This window comes from Pelodiscus sinensis, chromosome 7 (assembly GCF_049634645.1).
Source record: "Pelodiscus sinensis isolate JC-2024 chromosome 7, ASM4963464v1, whole genome shotgun sequence".
Classification (NCBI taxonomy): Eukaryota; Metazoa; Chordata; order Testudines; family Trionychidae; genus Pelodiscus; species Pelodiscus sinensis.
Window position 1 is genome coordinate 56367101 of NC_134717.1, and position 25661 is coordinate 56392761.

The window sequence follows — 25661 nt, forward strand, 5'->3', positions numbered from 1 at the left end:
AGCAATCAGCAATGCAGTACAAACATTCAAAATAGCATTAAGTTGTTTCAGCCCCCATTAAAAGACACACTGCATTATTATCTATCTATATCATAAATGTGCATCTGTCAGTCTGTGATTCCATTTGTTCATTAACAAAGGACTTGTTCCACCTGTTCTTAACTGTAGGAACTAGGACCACCACATTTGGGGTGCAGCTTCCTCTTCTTCTAACTTAAAGCAAGGTCAGGGTTTATTTGTACCAGGAAAAGGGGATGAACCTGGACTTCTATTGGTCTCCATAACATGGAAATGGAGGGTGCTGATTGGAGGAGAGCTATACTGCAGAGGGACACTGGGGGCAGCTACACGAGCAAGACCAAGGGTGAGCAAATACTGGCTCGTGGGCTGGATCTTGTCTGCCAGGGTTAGAACCTGGCAGGCCCTTACTCCACCATAGTTACCTGCTCCTCCCACTGGCCAGGAACGGCGATCCACGGCCAAGAGGAGCTGCAATCCCCTGTACCTGCAGGTAAATATGGCGGTGTGAAGGCCTGTTGGGCTAACCCTGGCAGACCAGATCTGGTCCACAGGCTGGTATTTGCCCTCCCCTGCCCTTACCACTCTGTCATAGACAAGCTCCCCCTCCTCCTCCTGGCCTCTGCACCCTACTTCAGAGCGCCACCTGCTGGCCACCACCTGCTGCATTCGCCTCCCATCCACAAATAGCAGGCTGCTGCAGCTGTGCTGATGGCGACTGCCCAGCAGGGGGCGTGCCAGAGCTGAAACGCTGGGAAAGCTGGGACAGCTGCAAGAGGGCTTAAATAGGGACCATCCTGTTAAAAATGGGATGGATGGTCACCTTAGTGTTCCTCAGAGGCATCTTTCCAGAGTGTGCTCATGATCAATGTAACAATTTGCTCCTCACTTTCTGGGACAAACAGCTCACTTGATTTGAAGCTGCAGTACTGTGGGGTCATTTGCATTAAATTCGTGAAAGCAAGGGAGTTTGCACCAGGTGCGTCACAGGGGCCAGGGGTAAGACAAGTAGAAGAGGCATCTGATTTCATCTGAGGTATTAAACTCCTACCAAAGTAGGTTTCCTCATCTGTCCAGTACAGTACCATCTAAGCACTTCTGAGTTAAATTAGATTAACACAGGGAGATCCTTAGCAAATTTAAAGAAGTCTCCTCTTCACCAAACCCTGGTTTGAGGAGGGTTTTGCAGCATGCCCTAAAAATATTTAGACTTTGTAGAATCAGGGTCCAAGACCCTTCCTCATCGTTTCTTTACTATCATATCCCCTTGTCCATGGAGAGCTCTGTTTCTGATCTCATGTAACAAGAGAACACTGGTGCCGTCCATTGTTCTGAATATTGTTCACAATATGTAGTTTGCTTAAGTAAGGCAAAATCAGAGAGAAATCCTACCCTGATGTTTCAATACTTGCTAGAAAGTAAATTAATCAAAGGCCCAGGCTACAGGTAGGTTTCATCTTCCTATATTTTTATTCTCCCAATTGAAATGAAATATAATTGAAAACCAAAGTAGGATGCCAAAAAGGAAACTTTATTTAAAATAAAAAGACTCCTGTTACTCACATTTCTTCAGTAGGGCTCAGTGTTTGGGCAACATGGGAACCCAGCTTTGAAATACTATGGGACCCAGGTACTTCATCCATTTGCTTCCCTGGATCTGCAAAAGTAAAAAAAAAATCCTTATTTTCCAAGACAGGCCGGAATTGGGATTATACTGAGTCATTTCACCAGGCATATGCACTTTTGTTTTAAATCAATGCTTTACATTGTTTAAACTTGAGTAGCATTGGTGACCATTCCCTATTGACAAATGTCCAAAAACAAGGTGGTTTTTGCCAGTTTTAGAGACCACTTAAATATCCTGGAATCTAGATTTAGAACACAATTCAGTTGTGGAGGTTGAAATCCCATTCGTTATGGGTTGCTGCTTGTTGTCTCAGATTATTCCATATTCTGGAAACAGGCCAAGAGTGTATTTTAGATGAAAACCATTATTATGTACATTACACATTCAATTTAATGTAAAATGGAGGGTTACTCTCTGCTTTCGATGACAGCTGTATAAATCAAGAGCAACTCCACTGACTTTGGTTTGGAGTTGAGGGTTTTTAAGTTGGCCAAAAACAAAATTGGTACTGAAATTTTGAATTCCTCAAAAGTTTGGGGGTTTTGAGGGGTGGGGTGGGAGGCCAATTTGGCTAGGAGGATTTTGGATCAGACCCATCTCTAGATATTATTGAACATTTTTGAATCTTGAAACACCAAGAAGTTTCATGGAATCTAACGGCCAGGAATCGGAGGCAATCTCTGAGGCGGGATATTGTTTGCAAAAACAGTTATAAATTTTGCAGGTGACCCTTGTTCTCTAACAGGCTGAACCCAAAGTGATGGATCCACATTCTGAATTCTGAGGCTGGCTCTCATGAAATCCAGAATGTTTATAAAAATAAATGAAGGGGCTTCCTAGCGCTGGGATGCTCTTCCACTGCCAAAAATGCCTACTTCTGGAAGGTGTGATATCATCTCAGCAGGCAGCCCCAGGACTCAATGGGACCTAGAGATTAAAGTACTCTCTCATGCCTTCAGGTGGGTGCTGAGGCCTGTAAACAGGAGAGTGTTGGGAAGCATTCAGTGCAGGGGTGTAAGATTTACTCTCAAAGGAATAAGTTGCCATGTCAGAGATCAACGACTTTTCTCTGCAGCGTTGGCCTGTGGTACAGGACATCAAGGCACCAGTAGGGAGAGCCCTTGTTTCAAGCATGCATAAAAAGTCAGACAGCATTGATTGCTTCCAGTGATTTATTCTACTGTTCCAAGAGGCTATGTTATTGCAAAACCTCAATTGTTTTTAAATGAAATAAACTTTTTTATGGAAGGATCCTTTCCTGGGACTTTGCACTGAAATATCTGGATAAAGAAAGTCACATAAGGAGCTAAGAAAGCAGGTATGAATTTCTGTAGCTCTGTGCCTGTGTTGTGGCCTTTTAATGACTTGTCTTTATTACATAGAGACAGCTTCTGGAAGGTCTCAAAAGTGTCCAGTGCTTAATCTTACATGTCATAAATGATAGTTTGGGGCATAAGAAGGTTGTAAATGACTAAGTAATTTAAACTTTTACTAACCAGACAGTCAGTAGTAGCGTGACTTGTGGAATTTGCATCAAATTCCGTGGGGAGCTAATTCAGCCTTTGTGTCACTAGGTGCAGTGCCCACTGCATTTAACACACTCATGCCAGACTTATTGTGTCACCAGGCGTGCTGGAAATGGTGCAGTCTAAACTACAGTAGAATATTTGGCATGATTTAATTTATACCTCCCTGTTACACCTCCTGCTTCCACTATTTCAGCATGTAAGTTATTCATTTTGCACAACCACTAAATGCCAAATGGGAGCAAGTTCTGCTACTTTGGCCTGGGCACTAGTCTTATGCTTAGTTTATGCCCATAACTTACAGGAGTGACAGAAAGAAGGGAGTCAGTGGCACAGAAACTTTCATGGGAGTCGCACTATGTACTCTAAGCTGCATTTGGCAAAATTTGCACTTGAGTCTGCTAAAGATGAAGGTGTCAAGTTTCCAGCTCTCCTGTACCTTGTGCCTGTCTCTAAGACTAACGTGACAGTTTCCTTTTGCTGGGGTCTGGGTGGGTGTCTGGTTTTGTTTGATTCTGAGCTTGAAGGAACAAAAAATCTCAAATTATTACTCAGCCAAAGCTAAGTCTCAGCTCAAACCACGAACGTTACATGACTCTGACACAAAACCATACATTAGGCCAGGTTCTCTCTCACCTTAGTTCACCTTTCAATTAGTTGGGTGATGAAATGTGAAACCAAAGGAGTCTGGATTTCATCACAGGCATTTTGCATGGCTTGTTTGCTTTCCCTGGGGAGCAAACTCCCACTGTCTTTCTGCCTGTAAAGAGAGGCAATGCCTCCACAGCTCTCTCATGCTGGCTGATGTACTGATTTAGGGTAAGTCTACACAGAAAATACTGCATAGGCTAACTACCCAAAGCTAGCACAGGTGACAGTAGCAGTGGAGATGAGGCAGGTAATACAAGGCCAGCGTGGACTCTGGTTACATATTTGGCTCATTTAACCCATGCTGTGTTGTCTGCACACTGCTAGCATGACCTGGGCTAGCTGGATTCAAGCTGGCATAGGGAGGCTAGGCTGTGTATAGACACTGGGAATGTGAAAGGTTAACGGGTGATGCTTATCGGTTCTGGTTAACCGGTAAGGGGATGGAGCAGCTCCCCACCCATGGTGGCCAGGGAGTTTCTCCAGCTGTGCAGGGGGCCTGCCACAGACAGGAGCTGCTCTGGTTGTCCAGAGCAATCCTTGTCCATGGCAAGCCTGGGCATGTCACAGGCAGGGGATGCTCTGGTCATCCAGAGCAGTCCCATTTGTGACAGGCAGGCCTGGGCTGGAGCAGCCTCTGCCTGTGGTGAGTGGGGGGCTGCTCCAGCCCAGTGGGAGTGGTGCACCACTCCCTCCCTCTCCCACCTGTGCCCCCTTTAATTGGGTAGCCAGTTAAACATCACGTTTAACTGGTTAATCAGTTGAAAGGGATTTTGCCCTTTCTTAGTGACAGATGAGGAGGGAGCCAGCCAGTACCCCACCTCTCTGAGATACTTGTGTAATACCCAGCGAAAGCATTCCTGAGGAGTCAGCATGTGCGGAACAGGGATGCCAGCATGAAGAAAATACCTTTCGGGACAACAGTCCTGTCTTTCACTAACAAAGCTTCAAACAAAAATGTAGATTAAAGAATGAGGCTTTATCTATACTGCAGGGTTTTTGCACAAGACACTTTTTGTGGAACAAATCTTCCACAAAAACTTCTTGCGCAAAAGCATGCCCACACCTCAAAAGCGACATGCTTTTGTGCAAGAGAGAGTACACGCTGTATGGACGCTCTTGCACAAGAAAGCTCTGATGGCCATTCAGATAATGGCCATCAGAACACCTGTGCTTTTTGTGATAGGCTTTTTTTGCGCAAGAAACCCCTGCTGAGTGTCCACACACACCTTTTTCTGCAAAAGCTGTAGCGCAAAAAGGAGTTATGTCTTGTGGAGAGAGGAATAACTATACCAGCAAAAGCCCTCTGTCCTGTCGATTTACTGTATTTTTTTTGCACAAAAATGCACTCGATGTGGACATTCCGCCAATTTTTGTGCAAAAACAGCCATTTTTGTGCAAAAACCTTGTAGTGTAGGCATAACCTGAGAGTAAAAGAAATCCTCCCTGGCAAACACAGCCCTGCTTATCAAAAAATAACCAAGATGTGGGGAGGTTAGAAGATGCAAATGAGGCATTGGCAAGCAGCAGGAAAGCCTGAACGACTTGACTTAAGAGGAGAGGGGAGTCTCAGAAGGGAGGATGTCACATGGCTATCGGCACTAACCATTCCAGAGCACTTCTGGATTTTCCTCCCCCCAAATCTGAGAGAAGTCCCAGAACATGAAGATGACCATGTCTCTCTCAAGCATGTTCCATACTTTGCATTTCTACAGTAGCCTCCTTCAGAACATTTTACACGCCTTCAGATAGTCTCATGTCAGCTCTGTGCAGTAGGCAGGCACTCCGTGTTACACTTTGAGATACAGGCTACTGAAGTGGGTTAATATAATGAAATTAGTTGCAGAGCCTTGTGAATAAAACCAAGAAATCCCAATAATGTTGATTTAACCACCAGCGTGCTACTTGACTCTTTCTTATCATAGAATCATAGGACTGGAAGGGACCTCGAGAGGTCATTGAGTCCAGCCCCCCGCCCTCAAGGCAGGACCAAGCTCCACCTACACCATCCCTGACAGATGTCTATCTAACCTGTTCTTAAATATCTCCAGAGAGGGAGATTCCACCACCTCCCTTGGCAATTTATTCCAATATTTGACCACCCTGACAGTTAGGAATTTTTTCCTAATGTCCAATCTAAACCTCCCCTGCTGCACTTTAAGCCAATTACTCCTTGTCCTGTCCTCAGAAACCAAGAGGAACAAATTTTCTCCTTCCTCCTTGTGACACCCTTTTAGATATTTGAAAACCGCTATCATGTCGCCCCCTTAATCTTCTTTTTTCCAAACTAAACAAACCCAGTTCATGAAGCCTAGCTTCATAGGTCATGTTCTCTAGACCTTTAATCATTCTTGTCGCTCTTCTCTGTACCCTTTCCAATTTCTCCACATCTTTCTTGAAATGTGGCGCCCAGAACTGGACACAGTACTCCAGCTGAGACCTAACTAGTGCAGAGTAGAGCAGCAGAATGACTTCACGAGTTTTGCTTACAACACACCCGTTGATACAACCTAGAATCATATTTGCTTTTTTTGCAACAGCGTCACACTGTTGACTCATATTCAACTTGTGGTCCACTATGACCCCTAGATCCCTTTCCGACATGCTCCTTCCTAGACAGTCGCTTCCCATCTTGTATGTATGGAACTGATTGTTCCTTCCTAAGTGGAGCACTTTGCATTTCTCTTTCTTAAACTTCATCCTGTTTACCTCTGACCATTTCTCTAACTTGCTAAGGTCATTTTGAATTATGTCCCTATCCTCCAAAGAAGTTGCAACCCCACCCAGTTTGGTATCATCTGCAAACTTAATAAGCGTACTCTCTATCCCAATATCTACATCATTGATGAAGATATTGAATAGTACGGGTCCCAAAACAGACCCTTGCGGAACTCCACTTGTTATCCCTTTCCAGCAGGATTTAGCACCGTTAACAACAACTCTCTGACTACAGTTATCCAGCCAATTATGCACCCACCTTATTATGGCCCTATCTAAGTTATATTTGCCTAGTTTATCAATAAGAATATCATGCAAGACCGTATCAAATGCCTTACTAAAGTCTAGGTATATGACATCCACCGCTTCTCCCTTATCCACAAGGCTCGTTATCCTATCAAAGAAAGCTATCATTAGTTTGGCATGACTTGTTCTTCACAAACCCATGCTGGCTATTCCCTATCACTTTATTACCTTCCAAGTGTTTGCATATGATTTCCTTAATTACCTGCTCCATTATCTTCCCTGGGACAGAGGTTAAACTGACCAGTCTGTAGTTTCCTGAGTTGTTGTTCTTCCCCTTTTTATAGATGGGCACAATATTTGCCCTTTTCCAGTCTTCTGGAATCTCCCCTGTCTTCCATGATTTTTCAAAGATCATAGCTAAAGGCTCAGATACCTCCTCTATCAGCTCCTTGAGTATCCTGGGATGCATTTCATCAGGACCTGGTGACTTGCTGACATCTAACTTTCCTAAGTGATTTTTAACTTGTTCTTTGTGTATCCTATCTTCTAAACTTACCCTCTCTCTGCTTGTATTCACTACGTTAGGCACACCTTCAGACTTCTCGGTGAAGACCGAAACAAAGAAGTCATTGAGCATCTCCGCCATTTCCAAGTTTCCTGTTACTGCTTCTCCCTCCTCACTGAGCAGTGGGCCTACCCTGTCCTTGGTCTCCCTTTTGCTTTTAATGTATTTATAAAAGGTCTTCTTGTTTCCCTTTATGCCTGTAGCTAGTTTGATCTCATTTTGTGCCTTTGCCTTTCTAATCTTGCCCCTGCATTCCCGTGTTGCTTGCCTATATTCATCCTTTGTTATTTGTCCTAGTTTCCGTTTTTTTATTACTCCTTTTTTATTTTGAGATCATGCAAGATCTCCTTGTTAAGCCAAGCTGGTCTTTTGCCATATTTTCTATCTTTCCTACACAGCGGAATTGTTTGCTTTTGGGCCCTTAACAACATCCCTTTGAAATACTTCCAACTCTCCTCAGTTGTTTTTCCCTTCAGTCTTGCTTCCCATGGGACCTTACCTACAAGTTCTCTGAGCTTATCAAAATCTGCCTTCCTGAAATCCATTACCTCAATTATGCTGGTCTCCCTTCTAACTTTCCTTAAGATCATGAACTCTATTATTTCATGATCACTTTCCCCCGTGCTGTCTTCCACTTTCAAGTTCTCAACTAGTTCCTCCCTATTTGTTAAAATCAAATCCTGAACAGCTTCTCCTCTGGTAGCTTTTTCAACCTTCTGAAACAAAGTTGTCTCCAATGCAGTCCAGAAACTTATTGGATAGCCTGTGCCCCGCTGTGTTAGTTTCCCAACATATGTCTGGATAGTTGAAGTCCCCCATCACCACCAAATCTTGGGCTTTGGATAGTTTTGTTAGTTGTTTAAAAAAGGCCTCATCCACCTCTTCCACCTGGCTAGGTGGCCTGTAGTAGACTCCTACCATGACATCACCCTCATTTTTTACCCCTTTTAGCTTAACCCAGAGACTCTCTACACAGCTATCTCCTACGTTCATCTCCACTTCAGTCCAAGTGTGTACATTTTTAATATACAAGGCAACCCCTCCTCCCTTTTTTCCCTGTCTGTCCTTCCTGAGCAAGCCGTACCCTTCCATACCAACATTCCAATCATGTGTCCCATGCTTTGGTAGTGCTTTTGCTGTTGCTAAATGTTCTTGAGCTGTCGCTGCTTCCACTTTTCCATTCCATTTCTCTCTCTTACCAAACAATTCAAGGATTTTTTTTTAATGGCCTCTGAAACCTTTATGGGAAAGGAGAAGTGAATTCATTTGTGATTTGATATTTAATGCCAGTTGCCATTCTCCCCTCAAACTAGCCTGGCTGGTAGTGTCCTGGCAGCTGCCACCACCACACCTGAGCTGCCCAATGTGCACCTATCCCTCCCTGCAGCACAAGTGGAGAGTGCAGATCACAGGCAGCACCGGTGGCACTGGAGGGATGCAGGGTTTTCTTGCAATGCTAAGGCTAGTTTAGTGCACCATAGTTGTATTGGCACTGAGCCTTTTTGGGGAAGTCTCCTGCCACGGCAACGGCAAGAACATCAGCGCAGAGAGGAAACCGGCGTTTGTTGGGATCAGTCTTGCTTTGGGCAGGGGGTTGGACTCGATGACTTGCTGAGGTCCTTTCCAACTCCATGATGCTCTGATTCTGTCATCTAGCCCTGCTTAGAGCAGTGGTTGTCAGTCTTTTAAACCAGGGATGCCTAAGCTTAAATAGACAAATCTGTGTACCCTCAACCAGATGTGGGGGAGACATGCAGGGTCACTTCCCCCTCCCTTCAATTTCTTCCCGCCATTTGGCCCTGCTACCTGAAATGCTGATGGAGCAGGGCAGAGCAGTGATGTGTCTGCTCGTGCAGTCAGTCTCTTCTAATAGTAGGGGAAGATCTCTCTTCTTCAGGGACCCTGCCATTTTTGGTTGCATCCTGCTGCCCAATCCAGACAGGCTGGGTCCTTAGCTGACCCCCGGAAACATACAGCCCCAGCAGCTTTGAGCATTCTGGTTAAAAACGTAGCAGCCAGTCTCTGGTAGTGCTTTTGCTGTTGCTAACAATGAGGGCTGAGCACCAATGGTATTATACTTATGGGAATTCCCCCACTGTTTCTCTACCCTGGATAAGACATGGGGGTCATAGTGAACCAGGCAAAAATGTTATAGGGATATTTGGGGGGGGGGGGGAAGGAAACCCCCATGACACACCTTCATTTCATCACAGGAACCTTGTGACATACTACAGCGCTGAAGGCCTGAGCAATACCCATATCTCCTCTCTTCCTCCCCCCCTTCTCTTGGTGGCGTTTGAAAATGATTTCACCTGGACTGTTGTGTGACCATATTGATCTGAGGTTTAAAATCTCCAGCAAACTCCGCTCCTGGCCTTTGCATCCTCACTGCAGGAAGCACCACAGGATTTTCAGTGGGTTGTTGTCTGGAGGAGAAAAGAAACGAACCTCGAAATGAGCTCTAGAGGGAGTCTTCAGAAGTGGGCTTGTATCCTGGTTATGGGCTTACTAACAAGAGATTCCATTTGTGCGGAGTTCAGAAGGAGGAATCAAGGAAGAGATGAAACTCATGCTGTGTGAAAAGGTGTGCTTTAAGCACTTCCCTGGTGTGAGTAATGGATAGCTGGGGGAGTTAAGAGGTTTAGCTAACAAATGCTGGAGAATCACGGATAAGAGACTGAAACTCCCCTGCTTATGCACTGCCCTGTTTTCTTTAATGTTATAGACAGCAGGAGAGAAGTGGAGATTGCTCAGTGGTAGTGGTTATAGTCTGAAATACGGATGGAAGTCTGTAAGATGCAGGAAAGAAAATCAATGTCAATTCACTTCTCCTCCTCCTAAACCTGTTCACGTTTCCCCAAGGTTATTCTATGTCCCTGATAAAGTCCTATAGGTCTCCTCCAGTTCCCTCTGCTTTATTCCACTCAGATTTCAGACCCAGTAGTGCAGTCACCATTGTTCTGGCTTTGAAGGACTGGGCAAGACGCCACAGAATACTATTAGGCTGCACCTGTGCACATTGCGAACTGCGTATCTTTTTCCACTTTTCTTTCAAAAGAGGCTTTTCCAAAAGTTGGCGTATCTGCACGGCACCAGATTTCAGGAAAAATCTGCTCTTTCGAGCCATCCCTTATTCCTTATTCAGAAAAGCAGACGCGTTCCTTGGATTCCATTGCTTTTCTGGGATACTGGTATCCCGGAAAAGTGCTGCAGTCTAGATGTAGCCTCAGACTGCAAGATAAAAATAGCTGCGTAGCAATTTTACAGCTTTGCATCCTGGGCCCAAATCAGCTGGCTGTAGGGGGTTAATTACTGTGTAGACAAATCTTTAGTGCTCTTCTGCATAGGCTTGGATCTGCTTGAGAATGCAAAGCGGGAATGGGGCCATGACTCTGTTTACCCCTCATTTTTTGAGGCAGCTACAGCTACCATTGACACTAATCTACTGCCACCCTTGCGCTCTGCATCTGATTTTGGGTGGCCCTGATATACGTGGGGCTTCTCCCTATGGCCTTTCACCCCCTTTTGTAGCCAGGCAGAGCCAGCTGTAATCTGGCACTTTGAGTGAGATTGATTCAGGTTATTAATCTTCTACCTGATTATCATTATCCTGCCAGGAAAGCCTCTGATGTCGTATTTTCCCTGCCTTGATTCTCTCCTGGTTGGAGTAGTCATTTAAACCTGAGCCAAGTGAGTGTGTAAGCACGACCCCATCAGAGTGGTCACTTGCTGCATTCTGTCTGCACATGATTAAAGCTACAGGCCAGTGAAAAGTCAGGCCCTGGTTTCCTTGCCACACTTCCCACTGATAAACTGTGAACAAATGACAAGTCGTAAGTGCCTTCCAGCAGGGAGTATCTGTAAATGCCTCTACTCTAGTGCCCGACAGTGCCATGGGTTTCATGACTGGGAGATACCAAAATGGTGGAGGGGGCAGAACTGACCAGGGTTCAGTTTGCTCCTACGATGTGCCCGTCTAACAGCAGCTGGCAATCTAACCGCCTCCCGGACCCAATGAACTTGAAGAAGTAGAAGAAGCACAGATCCAGTCAGAGCTTCTAATGTAATGTATGCCACAGGCTCCATTTGCTTTCTCCTGCCACCCATCGTCATCTCTTATCCAGACCGAGCTGTAACAAGCTTGCTCCCATCCGAGGCTGTCTACACTACAGAGTTTTTCCGAAAAAACTTCACTTGCATCCACACTGTAATTACATTCTTTCGACAAAAAATGGAAAGAACAGAGGGGTTTTTCTGACATTGGTAAACCCCTTTCTACGAGGAAGAAGCCTTTTTCTGAAAGAGCTCTTTCGGAAAAAGGCGTGTGTGGATGGGGAAGAGGGAGTTCTTTTAAAAGAAGAGGAAAAAGCACAGGTGCCCTGGTGGCTACTCCATCCATAGTAATCACAGCTAAAATGCAAGATAGCGTCCACAATGAGTGGATGCTATCAGTCGAAAAAGCAGATTGTTTTTTTTGATGCACTTTTGCTGTGTGGACGCTCTCTTTTGGCAGAAGTTTTTCAGAAGATCTCTTCTGGAAAAGCTTCTGAAATAAGCCTGCAGTGTAGACATAGCCCAAGACCTGATCTCTACCAGACCCAGGCATTTGATGCACCCTCTGTGTTGGATGGAATGGAGATAGAAAGCTGCCTGGGATGAAGTGGGAATTTTTCTGTGATATTTTTAGGATGTCTGTTCATGCCTCAGTTTCCCTCTTTGCTATGCATCGCTACCCCAGGAGCACAAAAGGGTTAGATCAGCTCTTGGGGCAGAATAAGAGTTCTGAAGTGTGTCCTTATTGTTTGAGGCAAATGAATGGGTCAGGTCATTACAGGCCTGAATGAAACTGGCCCATATCAATGGAAGATCCAGAAAAGAAAATGGGAACTTCAAGGACTGAACAATTAATACCTCACGGGGAAACTCCAGCAGGTGGGGCATGTGAACTGAGTGTGGCTCTGTGGTAAGACAGTGGACCAAGAAGTGTCAGGCTAATGGGATACAAGGGTGAACATGACATTCGAAAGAAGAACTGACACAGTGGCAGGCCCAGGTCAGACAGGCTGCAGAAAAGGCAGTGTCAATAGTCATTTTTCTGGCTGATGGGAGGCAAGGTCATTCTGAGGCTTGCTCTTCCCTCCTCCTCCAAACTGTGTAAAGAGGGGAGCAAGTTGCACTGCTGTCTGCCTTTTGGGAATGGGAAGGTTCCCAGGGCTTGGTCACTCCAGGCTCCACCAACCAGCAGGGATGTTAAAGGGCGGTTCGATGGTGACGGGTGAACATTTTGCCTGCTGAGGCTGCCTCTAGTCTTGTAAAACACTTATGCTATATCTACAAGACAAAATTCTTGCACAAGAGCATGTCCACACCTCAAAGCACATCACAAAAGCAATGTGCTTTTGTGCAAGAGAGCATCCACACTGCATGGATGCTCTTGTGCAAGAAAGCTCTGATGGCCATTCACTGGTGCTTTTTCCTCTGGAGTGTCCACACTTGCCTTTTTGCGCAAGAACTCTTGCGCAAAAGGGAGTTTATGCCTCATAAAAGGAGGTTTACCTATGGCGGAAAAAACCCTTTGTTCTGCCATTTTACTCTTGATTTCCTTGTGCAAAAGTGCATTTGAGGTGTAGACGCTCCACGGGTTTTTGTGCAAAAACAGTGGTGTTGACTGTAAGTTAGAACATTAAGATCAAGGATGTTACAACCAAAAGGACGCTAAAATCAAAATGGAGTCTTGAGTTTGACACAGAAATCAAAATGGAACCCCAAAGACTAAAAGATTTTTGCCACCAAAAATCATCATTTGCACACAACACTGTTGCTCTGCACACGGCACTAAAGTCTGCACCTGGAACGCTAATCTGCATCCTGCTGTTTCCTGCCTTGGGATCTTTATAAACTGCAGTGTTGTATTCTGGGGTTATTCTTTGTGTTGTTACCTGTTGTATTCAATATATCTTTTAAATTTGACATTCGTGTCTGTGCTTATTTCGGACTGGAGAAATCCGCCGGTGACAGATACAGTGGTTTCCAGGTTGTGCCACCTTCTGGGACAAAGGCAGTTTCCATCTATTCAGATCAGCCCCACTAAATTTAGTTTACTAGTGTGCCTTTGCTAGTAACAGCGGGTTTTGTGCAAAAACCATGAAGTGTAGACGTAGCCTTAGGGTGGGTCTACACTATAAACCTGCAGTGGTATAGATGCGATAAATCGACTTCCAAGTGCTCTTCCGTTGACTCTGGTACACCAGTGGAACAAGAATTGCAGGCAGAGCATCGGCTGTTGGCTTCCCGCAGTGAAGACACTGCAGTAAGTAGGTGTAAGTACATAGACTTCAGCTACATTATTCACATAGTTGAGGTTGCAGATCGCTGCCCCACCCATAGTGTAGACCAAGCCTACACTTATGGGAGAGAGCTCTCCCGTTGGCTTAACTCCACCTCTGTGAGAGTTTCTCCTGCCACCAAAGCACTGTCTATGTTAACGCTTAAGTCAGTATAACTGTGTCACTCAGGGGTGTGGATTATTCTAGTAATCTGCCACTGTCATCACCTAATCTCCCAGGTCTAAATGCCCTGGCTGAAACCCACTGAAATGGTGCTGAATTTTTTCTCTTGCTTCCTGTTCTAACTTGGCACTCCTCTCAGTTGAATAATTACAGGGTGAGCTCAAATTAATGGTTCTGCAGTATTTTTGGACCAGTTCCTATTACTGATTCTTTCCTGTTGTTACCCATTGGTGCTTTGAATCAGACTTCGATTTTATTAGCCTGTTTTTGACAAAGGAGACCTGCTAGTAGAAAAAGCTGTTTAAAGAAAACCCTTGTGCTTCTGTATTGGAGATGTGTGGGATGCTGGTAATTTTGGTCGTGTGTGTGTGTGTGTGTGTGTGTGTGTGTGTGTGTGTGTGTGTGCGCGCGTGCGCGCATAAATATATACAGGGCTTGACAAACGGGGGCGAAAGCTGCTCGCCAGCCCTGCACTGCGCATGCGCAAGAACCGCATTGCGCACGTGCCCCCTCCGGTAAATGGGGCGCGTGGCTGAAATCTACTCACCCATGGTGATTCTATAGTTTGTCAAGCCGTGTGTGTGTGTGTGTGTGTGTGTGTATTTATTAAAAAAAATCAGGGCTGTGAAAAATCCCATCCCTGAGGGATGTACTTTCATTGACCTAACCTCTGGTATAGACAATGGGAGGGCTTCTTCCGTGAACACTGCTACCTCCTCTCATGGATGTGCATAAACTACACCGAGGGGAGTTGAAGGATTCCAACACACCACTGAACAATGAACTGACCCTCAGGATCCTCCCCTGCCAATCCCACAAAAGGAAGGCCTCTATGTGGACCTCTCTTGACGCTCTCCCATCAGCGTAGTAGTGTCTTCACTGAAGCATTACATCAATGCTGCTTGCAGTATTTCAAATGTAGATCTGCCCTTAGTTAAGTATCTCCTATTAAAGTAAATGGGAATTAATTTCTGCGTAACATCAAAAAAAAAAAAATTCTAGGAATTTTGGTAGGCTCCTCTCCAAAGTTTGTCTTTTCAATCCAGGCCACAACCATGCTGAAACGGGGAGAATGTGGCAGCTTTTTCTATAAAACTTTGTCTATTTAACTTGAGAGAGTAAATGGAGTTTGGGGCCAAAATCAGATCTGGTGTAAGTTTGTGCTTATCCGGTGACTATAGGAAAACTGCGCCTACCTACTCCAGAACTGAATTTCTGAGCTGAGCCTATGAAATTCAAGGAATCAAAAGGAAAAACATGAGAGAGAGTTAGAAGATACTGTTTTGAAAGGGTCATATGTAAGGAGGATAAACTACACTTCTTTATGATCCAAGATCTAACAGCCAGGGAAATGATTCAAGCATTAAAATAGACCTGTAACTTCAGTCTTTTCAGACATATATGAGTGTTACTAGGCTGGAGAAGAAAAAGCGCAGGAGTAGTGTGATAGTTTCTCACTGACTCAACAAGACCTGTCAAGCTATTGCCTCATTTCTTTCACTTGCTTATTAATGGCCTCCTGCACTATAAAAAGAACACCCCAAAATATTCTAAGCCCTTTGGAGAACATTTTATATTGTCTATCAGATATTAAATGGTCTGCTAGCAACAAGGAAAGAATTTCCTGAAACTCTGGTCAGTATTTCCACCTCACCTCCACGTCTTAACAAGAAGTTATGCACGATTAAATTGGTGGCTATAAGATAAACAAATGCAGGTGGCATATTTAGCCCCCGTCATTGACATCTACACTTCATGTCAGACCAAATCCCAAATCAATTGGGAAGTAATGAAGTCATAGGTGTAAGTAACTCCGAAGGAAGATAAAGCTGTCAAATGCTCCACAAATGCCACCAGGAGTAAGTGGACTGCTGGAAGGAAACACGTTTGTCATTGACTGACCTGTGGTTTGAAAAATAAGATAAAAGTGCACGGGAAGTTTAAAAAAAGCAACACAGGCCACATGATCCTTCCCTTCATGTATAGGCTACAAACGCCTCACATTAAGGGGCAAATGCATTCTTTTTAGTCAGAATCCGAAGAACTTCTTGCATGCAAAACCAGCTGGCTAATGACGTTAAAGTCGACTTTGTTAGCTTGGGGCTCAGTTCTGCATCCTTTACGCCCAAGTAGTAACAATGGGGCTATTCCCTTATGTGCTGCTTAGTTTAATAAGAATTGCAAAGCCAAGTCCTCTGCTTTTAACACAATGGTTTAAGCTTAATCCAAGTGTGTAACCCCACAAAGTTCAATGGATTCTTACTAGAGATGAACTGGCCCCATGGCTACTTAACAGACATGAGATCTGGGTTCAAGGAACACTTTGGGATTAGAACCATGTGAGGTGTTTGCACTGAAACCTAGAACCACACACGGCTCTCCTGGACTGGCATTTAAAACTTGGTAAATTTCATTGAAAGGTTTGTGAAGGCTCTCAAGCTTCTGAGCTGGACTTTGGCTGGGATTCACTTATGGTTGTGCCTCCATTTTGAGTGTATTTTGCTTTAAGTTTTTAGCTTGTTTGAACCTGGAATGGCAGGGTCAAGTTTTGCAGTTATACCTGTGCATCTCCTTTGGGTCAAGTAGTGTAAACCCACCCAGAATGAAACTACAGTAAATGTTCACCCAACCCTTCCTCTGAAATGAAACCAATGACTCAGCTTGATTCATAATCCCCAACTTCTAATGTGGAAAGTTTGTAGATGGAAGGAAAGAGTGTTTAATAATATTAGGCCAAATCCTGATTCAACTTTGAGTGGCATTTGAATGATTGGAACAATCATTGGAACAGTAGGTCTTGGTTTCAGAGCAATAATAAACAAAATATGTCATATATTATATGATTTTTATTTATTGGGCACTCAAACCTGAAGACACTCAGATGCCAGTTAATCTAAAGGATGGCTGCTGGTTACTAAGGTACCAACTTATGGTTGACTAAATTCTCACATACCTTAAAGTGGAGAAAAAGCCAGGGGAGTAACATTAAAATGGAGAAAAAGACAGAGGGGTTGAACTTAATCACCTCCTGAGGTCTCTTCCAACCCTATGATTCTAGGATTTAACTATAAGAAAACACAAAGGAGTAAACTTTTCAAAAGCTCCTATATTCCATTTTTAAAAGTGCCTATGGCCCTTAGGACACTAAATCTCATTGACACTCCACTGGCACTTAGGATAAATTAGGATACAATTTTTGAAAGCACCTGTCATGTGAACTTTGTGTTTCCACAGAGACCTAACTATTGGAGAAGCTTTAGAATATGGACTATTACCTAGGAAGAAAATAGCACAGCAATGATTCTCAAAACCAGCACAAGTCACCACATTTTTCAGCTTCCAATCGAAAGCATTTTTAAATGGTAGGCACATCCTTTTCCTACTGTGCGCTCAACAGATACCAGCCCTGTATGAAAAATAGAGATGATCATGGATCTCTTACCTTTCACAAAGTCACTCTCCTCCTGCTGCTTTGCTCCAGGTGTCTGGATCACACTGTTGGAATGCAGCAATGAGCTGGAGCACAACTTAGTCTGTTGAGCCTGTGTCAACTTGAGATGTCCAGAGAGACTGTTTTGGCCTTGTGTTTCCTCTCTGAATTCAAGAACAGGGTCCCCATTTCCTACTGGCAAAAAGAAAGAATTAGCAATAGTGTTTGTGCACAGATCAAACGATGCAGTAAAAAAATGAATGAGTAAGCACCAACTAATTTTACCTTTATCTTGTTCATTTTCTGTTCTGTGCCTATATGCTTCTTCTGTTCTAATTTCCTGTTGTTTTAAAAGAGAAGCACCTTTTAATTCAAACATTAATTACTTGTAACCTTCCCAACTCAATTAGGTAAGTAGGTGTTATTCATAGCACTGTCTTGGGGAAATCAATGTAAACTGCCCTGTGCTCTGTGCAAAGATGGGCCTAACACAGCAGAACTTCATCTTAATCTGCAACATGTTGAAGAGGGCTGGATTTCTGAGCCTGTACAGGAGGTGTGGCGTGAGGAAGTGGTGGATAATGGGAGATGTAAGGTAATGCTGTACATATGGGCTTGTCTGCAGGAAACAATTGTATTGACTCTGCACAAATCTTCATGGTTGTGTCAAGCATGATGCTGACCATGACTTTGCAGCCAGTGTAGATGGGGGCAGGTAAAATGCAACAATGGGGCAGCTGTTGTAAACCCGTCCCAAAAATAAGTAAGTAAACAAACCCTAGTCCCAAAAAGGTTTATGCAAGACCAGCTGACTCAAGGAAATTGACTTGCCCTTGTCTATGGGGCCTGCAAAGTTTGGATCGACATTCTGTTAGTTCACTATTATCTAGGGTCATAGTCTAACTCACTGTCTAGTGAAGAGCAGCCCCATTGCTCCCTGTACAAAGGTGCCACAGTTGAAGAAGAGGTTGCTGCAATAGTCCTACATACAGCCATCTGGGGTTAGGTCTACGCTACAGAGTTTTTGCGCAAAAACTCGCGGATTGTCCACACCTCAAGCGTGTTCTTGTGCAAGTAAAATGAAAGAACAGAGTGGTTTTTCTAGTGTAGATATTCCTCCTTCTATGAGCTCTTGCACAAAAAGGTGCGTGGGGACCTTTCCTTCTTCTAAGAGCCCTTGTGCAAAAAGGTGTGTGGGGACAGGGATTTTTTGTGCAAAAACGCAATAAAAAAAGCACAGGTGCCCTGGTGGCCATTCTATAAATAGCAATCAGAGTTTCCTTTTGAGAGAGCACCCATGCAGTCTGGACGCTCTCTTGCACAAAAGAGCATCACTTTTTTGATGCGCTTTTGCAGTGTGGATACGCTCTTGCCAAGAAGTTTTTGCAGAGGAGCTCTTCCATAAAAAGCTTCTTGCACAAGAAGCTTATCATGTAGACATAGCCTGGGAGAAGGATTCCTTCTACCCCCTTGTGGTGAACCTGGCTACCTGAGATCAGGGAGGGAGAGAGGGAGGAAGATTTGGCTTTCAGAAAATCACTGGGGAAGTCTGTTAGACTGAGTGCCAGGAGCTCTGGGATCCCAGTTCTGTGTTCAAGTTAGTAAACCAGCTCTCTCCACTGAAGTTACATTAATTTTCACATTGCACCTCATTTCATCCCTCAAGTAACAAAAATGTCTACAAAAAGAAAATGAACAAACAAGGTGGTGACAGACAAGGCAGGGAGAGACATTGGGAAGTGAAGACAGAAATGTCTAGGAGCAACAGCAGTACTGCTCCCATGTTAATGATGACTAATAAGCCACTTATTCAAGAGCAGATTCCCTTCGACTGCTGGGACAGCAAAGAGTGAGAAGGGTTGTAGATGAGAGACAGAGACAATGCAGGGAAGTGTGTGTTGTGTTTGGGGCTTTCTTGCTGTGTGCTGAGCTTGTGTTTGAGAGTGAGGGTTGGTGTGTGTTCTTTTTTGTTTTTTGTTTGTTTATTTATTTATTTTCCCCTGTGTTTGAGAGTGAGGCTTTTTTTTTAACCACTTCCCCTTTGCCCTTCCCCTCCCCTTGATGGAGTTTGTGCTGTGATTGGCTATGATTGGTAGGGGCTGTGATTGGCTGTGATTGGCAGGTGGAAACTGTTGGCTTCTAATTAAAGTTTGAATTCTAGAAGCCTCTGCTGATTGGCTGAGCCTTGGTAGGGGGAGGGACTTTCAGGCACTCCACGGCTTTATAAGGCAGTGGGCAAGTGACCAAGGAGCTTGCAAACAGGACAGCAGCGATGGATGGTGATGGGTCTGCTATTGTTACCTGCACAGCGTGTGCCATGTTTGTCTTCCTCCCGGAAGAAAGAACTGATTTCATCTGCCCAAAGTGCAAGCTGGTCGACATTTTGGAAGAAAAAATTAGAGGACTGGACAAGTGTCGACCCTATGCTCGATCAGAGAGGATGAAGACTTCCTCAATAGAAGGCAGAATTTAATCCTTCAAGCATGGCAGGCAGAGGAGCCAGAGAGGGCAGTACGTGACCAGGAAGAGAACTGGCAGCATGTAACTTCTAGAAGAGGAAAAAGGCCAGCACGGGAATCCCCCGATGCTATAGAGGTAAGCAATCGTTTTCAAGATCTCTCCACAGGCTCTGCAGTGCTGAAAGCTCTGGACGGGACCTCATAAGGAAGAAACCAGAAGGGAACACCATCTACTGGAAGGCATGGGATGCGTAGTCCTAGGGATGGGGGTTCCACGGCCACCACCCCCAAAAGAAAACGACGGGTGGTGGTGGTCGGGGACTCCCTTCTAAGAGGGACTGAGCCATCCCTCTGCCGTCCGGACCTGGAATCTCGAGAGGTGTGCTGCTTACCGGGAGCTCACATTCAGGATATCACTGAGAGGCTTACCAAGCTGATTAAACCTTCGGATCGCTACCCCTTCCTGCTTCTCCACGTGGGAACAAATGATACGGCCAAGAATGACCTTGAGCGGGTTACTGCGGATTATGTAGCGCTGGGAAGAAGGATCCAAGAATTTGGAGCGCAAGTGGTGTTTTTGTCCATCCTCCCTGTTGAAGGGAAAGGACTGGGCAGGGATCGTCGAATTGAGGATGTAAATGCGTGGTTGCGCAGATGGTGTCGCAGAGATGGCTTTGGTTTCTTCGACCATGGGATTCTGTTCCGGGCACAAAGATTGTTAGGAAGAGATGGGATCCACCTAACGAAGAGAGAAAGGAGCATCTTCGCGGGCAGGCTTGCAAACCTAGTGAGGAGGGCTTTAAACTAGGTTCGTCGGGGGATGGTGACCAAAACCCTGAGGGGAGTGGGAAAGTCGGATACTGGGGAGAAATGCAGAGAGGAAGGGGCAAGAAAGGAGGACCCATGTTTCAAATGGAGAAGATGGACAATCAACTGGTTACCTGAAGTGTTTGTACACTAATGCGAGAAGCCTGGGCAACAAACAGGAAGAACTGGAGGCCCTGGCCCACACCAAGAAATATGATTTAATTGGGATAACAGAGACTTGGTGGGATGACTCCATGACAGCGCTCCAGTCATGCGAAGGGTATAGACTGTTCAGGAACAACAGGCAGGGGAGAAAAGGAGGAGGAGTTGTGCTATATGTCAGAGAGCACTACGACTGCTCTGAACTCCAGTATAAAGAGGGAGAAAAACCAGTTGAAAGTCTATGGGTTAAGTTTAAAGGAGCAAACAACAGCAGTGATGTTGTGGTTGGTGTCTGCTACAGGCCACCGAATCAGGTGGATGAGGTAGATGAGGCTTTCTTCGGACAAATGAGCGAAGCTTCCAGATCGCAGGCCCTGGTTCTTGTGGGGGACTTTAATTACCCTGACATCTGTTGGGAAACCTATACGGCAGTACACAGGCAATCCAGGAAGTTTTTGGAGAATGTTGGGGATAACTTGTTGACACAAGTGCTGAAGGATCCAACCAGGGGCCGTGCACAGCTTGACCTTCTGCTCACAAACAGGGAGGAACTAATAGGGGAAGTGGAGGTGGGTGACAACCTGGGAAGCAGTGATCATGAGATGGTAGATTTCAGGATCCTGACCAAAGGAAGAAAAGAGAGTAGTAAAATACACACCTTGGACTTCAGAAAAGCAGATTTTGACTCCCTCAGGGATCTGATGGGCAGAATCCCCTGGGATGTTAACATGAAGGGGAAAGGAGTCCAGGACAGCTGGCAGTATTTTAAAGAAGCCTTATTGAAGGCACAGAAAGAAACCATCCCGACGTGTAGCAAGAGAGGCAAACATGGTAGGAGACCGGATTGGCTTACAGGGGAAATCCTTGGTGAACTAAAGCACAAAAAGGAAGCTTACAAAAAGTGGAAACTTGGACAATGACCAGGGAGGAGTTTAAAGGTATAGCTCGAGAATGCCGTGGAGTTATCAGGAAGGTGAAAGCGCAAATGGAATTGTGACTGGCTAAAGATGTGAAGGATAACAAGAAAGGTTTCTACAGGCATGTTAACAAGAAGGAGGTGATCAGAGAGGGTGTGCGGCCCCTAATGGTTGAAGGAGGTAACCTAGGGACAGATGATGTGGGGAAAGCTGAAGTGTTCAATGCTTTCTTTGCCTCTGTATTCATGGACAAGGTCGGCTCCTGGACTTCTGCGCTAAGTGACGCAAGATGGGATGAAGATGGACAGCCCATGGTGGATAAAGAACAGTGTAGGAACTATTTAGAAAAGCTAAATGTACATAAATCCATGGGTCTGAACTTAGTGCATCCGAGGGTACTGAGGGAGTTGGCAAATGTCATTGAGGAGCCTTTGGCTATTATCTTTGAAAAGTCGTGGAGATCAAGAGAAATCCCGGATGATTGGAAAAAGGCAAATGTAGTGCCCATCTTCAAAAAAGGGAAGAAGGATGATCCAGGGAACTATAGGCCAGTCAGTCTTACCTTGGTTCCTGGAAAAATCATGGAAGAGATCCTTAAGGAATCCATTTTGAGGCACTTGGATGAGAGGAAAATGATTAGGAATAGTCAGCATGGATTCACAAAGGGCAAGTTGTTCCTGACCAATCTGATTAGCTTCTATGATAAGGTAACTGGCTTGGTGGACATGGGGAAGTCAGTGGATGTTATATACCTTGACTTTAGCAAGGCTTTTGATACGGTCTCCCACAATATTCTTGCCAGCAAGTTAAGGGAATGTGGATTGGATAAATGGACAGTAAGATGGCTAGAAGGCTGGGCCCAGCGGGTAGTGATCAATGGCTCGATGTCAGGATGACGGTCGGTTTCTAGCGGAGTGCCCCAAGGTTCGGTTCTAGGACCGGTTTTGTTCAATATCTTTATTAATGACCTGGATGAGGGGATGGATTGCACCCTCAGCAAGTTTGCGGATGACACTAAGCTGGGGGGAGAGGTAGATACGCTTAAGGGCAGAGATAGGATCCAGAATGACTTAGACAAATTGGAGGATTGGGCCACAAGAAATCTGATGAGGTTCAACAAGGACAAGTGTAGAGTCCTGCACTTGGGACGGAAGAATCCCAAGCATAGTTACAAGCTGGGGACCAACCGGTTAAGTAGTAGTTCTGCAGAAAAGGACCTGGGGGTTACAGTGGATGAGAAGCTGGATATGAGTCAACAGTGTGCCCTTGTAGCCAAGAAGGCCAATGGCATATTAGGTTGCATTAAGAGGAGCATTGCCAGCAGATCCAGAGATGTCATCATTCCCCTTTATTCGGCTTTGGTGAGGCCGCATCTGGAGTATTGTGTCCAGTTCTGGGCCCCCCGCTACAAAAAGGATGTGGACTCATTGGAGAGGGTCCAGCGGAGGGCAACCAAAATGATTAGGGGGCTGGAGCATATGACTTATGAGGAGAGGCTGAGGGACTTGGGTCTGTTTAGTCTGCAGAAGCGAAGAGTGAGGGGGGATTTGATAGCAGCCTTCAATTTCCTGAAGGGAGGTTCCAAAGAGGATGGAGAGAGGCTGTTCTCAGTAGCGACAGATGGGAGAACAAGGAGCAATGGTCTCAAGTTGTGGTGGGAGAGGTCCAGGTTGGATATTAGGAAAAACTATTTCACTAGGAGAGTGGTGAAGCATGGGAATGGGTTAGCTAGGGAAGTAGTGGAGTCTCCATCCCTAGAGGTGTTTAAGTCCCGGCTTGACAAAGCCCTGGCTGGGTTGATTTAGTTGGGATTGGTCCTGCCTAGAGCAGGGAGCTGGACTTGATGACCTTCTGAGGTCTATTCCAGTTCTATGATTCTATTATTCTAAACACTGGAACAGTAGCAGGATAGGTATTAGGGATGTGAAGGACTAGTCGACTATCCGATAAGCATTTGCTTATCAGATAGTCAGCAGGCTAGTCAACTAGTCGCTCCCCTCTGCCTTACTCTGTCTATAAGAAAGAGGCAGCAAGAGGGGGAATCAAAGGGGGTACTTCAAAGTGCCAGCGCCGCATGGAGCCTGGGACCTGACCTTAGGCTCCATGCGAGGCTGCCACTTTGAAACACCATGTGCAGCCCCGGGCCAGCTAGGGTGTCCCTAGGCTACACGTGGCATTTCAAAGCGACAGCGCCACATGGAGCCCAGGGTCAGTGGGGCACTTTCGCTTTTGAAAGCTGTTGGTACACTGCAAAGGCAGAGGTGCCCAATCGAATAGTCAATGCAAAATGCATTAACTATTTGGTTAGTCAATTACTCTCAGTTTAACATCCCTAATAGGTATTGTTGCCTGTGACATGTGAGACTCACTTCTACAAAGTGCAGCCCAGTGAGAAGAGGTGCCCTCCATTCTCACCTTGTAACTTTGAGCCAACTCTGAAACCTGCCTGTTTGGGGTAGCTCTTTTAAAAGAGAGTAACAAATTGTTCCAATGCCTGATTTTGCAGACAACAGACAGGCAAAAGTCTCATTGATTGCAATAGCTTTTCTGTGACAGGGCAGCAGAATCATGCCCTTAGCTTCTAATTTAACTCAAAATCTGCTGTTGTTTACACCCACCCAAATCCGGAGTAAACTCTACTCATTTCAGTGGCCTAATTACTCTACTCATGTGTGTTTTCTTCAGATCCTGTCTCTGTTTGTTAGCTCTTCTCACCTCAGTTGCTTTTCTTCAGTTGCAAGGTTAGTTGGTTGTGTCCATAACCAACACCATGTTCTATGTGGCAAAGGCAGTTGAAGCTGCTGATTGATACATAGGGTTAATTAGCTTCCTTCCTCCTTCTGCATCACTAGTCACTGAACAGATCTAGCCTCAGGTAGAATTTGAGTCATTCTCCCACAGCTGTCACTATTGCATAAGATAGAGCTCTAGGTTTTTTTTATGGCACGTTTGGGAGAAAATCAGATTTGTCACAGCAAAATTCCTGGGTTTTGGTTAAAACTAGTAAAAATTCCCACCCACAAGAGCTTTTGAAGTATGTATAACATACATGTACATAAAAGAAGTATAGGTGGTGCGGCGCCTCTTGCCTCCTTTGAGTGTTGCCTAAGTTTACTTGGATTAATTAAACTTCTTTAGTGGGAAGAAAGAAGGGCTCCTCTCATTTCACCTCCCCTCTGATTTGCTTATGAATTCCCACACATGACTTCTTCATCCTAAGTTGCCACCAGAATTCTCTATATGTTGGGAGTTTATATCCATTAAATTTCAGTACATTTAAAAGCAGTGATGTGACACAGCACTCAGTCATGGAGAAAAGGGAGGTGCCGTAGAGGGGAGATAATTGATGCAATTTAAGAAGCTGGGATACACCTTTCTGATTACGGGTATTCCTATTTTTCTCACTGTTACCTGACTTTTTTGATAGGGAGGGGAAGTAGGGCTGGGGAAGTTTGTTCCTACCTCAGAAGTTGACTCAGGTCATGATGTTTAAGCACTCTGACTTTGTCTACCCTGCAGAGTTTTTGCGCAAGAAGCTTCTTCCGCAAAAATTTGTGCAAAGTGTGTCCACACCTCAAAAGTGCATCACAGAAACGATGCGCTTTTGCACAAGAGAGCGTCCACACTGCATGGACACTCTTGCGCAAGACAGTTCTGATTGCTATTCACAGAATGACCATCAAAGCACCTGTGCTTTTTGTGATAGGCTCTTTTTGTGCAAGAAACCCCTGTGGAGTGTCCACACACACCTTGTTGCGCAAGAGCTCTTGCACAAAAAGGAGTTATTCCTTGTGAGGAGAAAAATAACTCTACCAGGAAAAGCTCTGTCCTGTCTATTTACTATATTTTTTTTGCACAAAAACGTGCTTGAGTTGTGAACGCTCCATGGGTTTTTGTGAGAAAACAGCTGTTTTTGCACAAAAACCCTGTAGTGTATTTCTGATACAAATATAGCTGAGATGGTAGAAGAGCTTCAGTGTGGGATGGACACAAAGCTGAACCATATTACTTATAAATGCAACTAACTGG

The 25661-nt window shown here is 44.9% G+C and overlaps 2 protein-coding genes across 6 annotated transcripts in view; one reads left to right on the forward strand and one right to left on the reverse strand.

The window, feature by feature from the left end:
- SUMO1 (small ubiquitin like modifier 1) overlaps nt 1–25661 on the forward strand; it is an 80960-nt gene that overhangs the window by 44953 nt on the left and 10346 nt on the right. The window lies entirely within an intron of this gene.
- The window catches only part of KIAA2012 (KIAA2012 ortholog), a 125972-nt gene that overhangs the window by 23220 nt on the left and 77091 nt on the right, over nt 1–25661 (reverse strand). For 3 of the 4 annotated variants that reach the window (XM_075933854.1, XM_075933852.1, XM_075933855.1), the window contains exons 14-16: nt 17573–17627; nt 17300–17482; nt 1582–1675 (exon numbers count right to left, since the gene is read on the reverse strand). In XM_075933854.1, the coding sequence (XP_075789969.1) occupies nt 1582–1675; nt 17300–17482; nt 17573–17627 (332 nt within the window). The remainder of the gene's footprint in view (nt 1–1581; nt 1676–17299; nt 17483–17572; nt 17628–25661) is intronic. The other variant, XM_075933853.1, reaches the window with a different exon arrangement.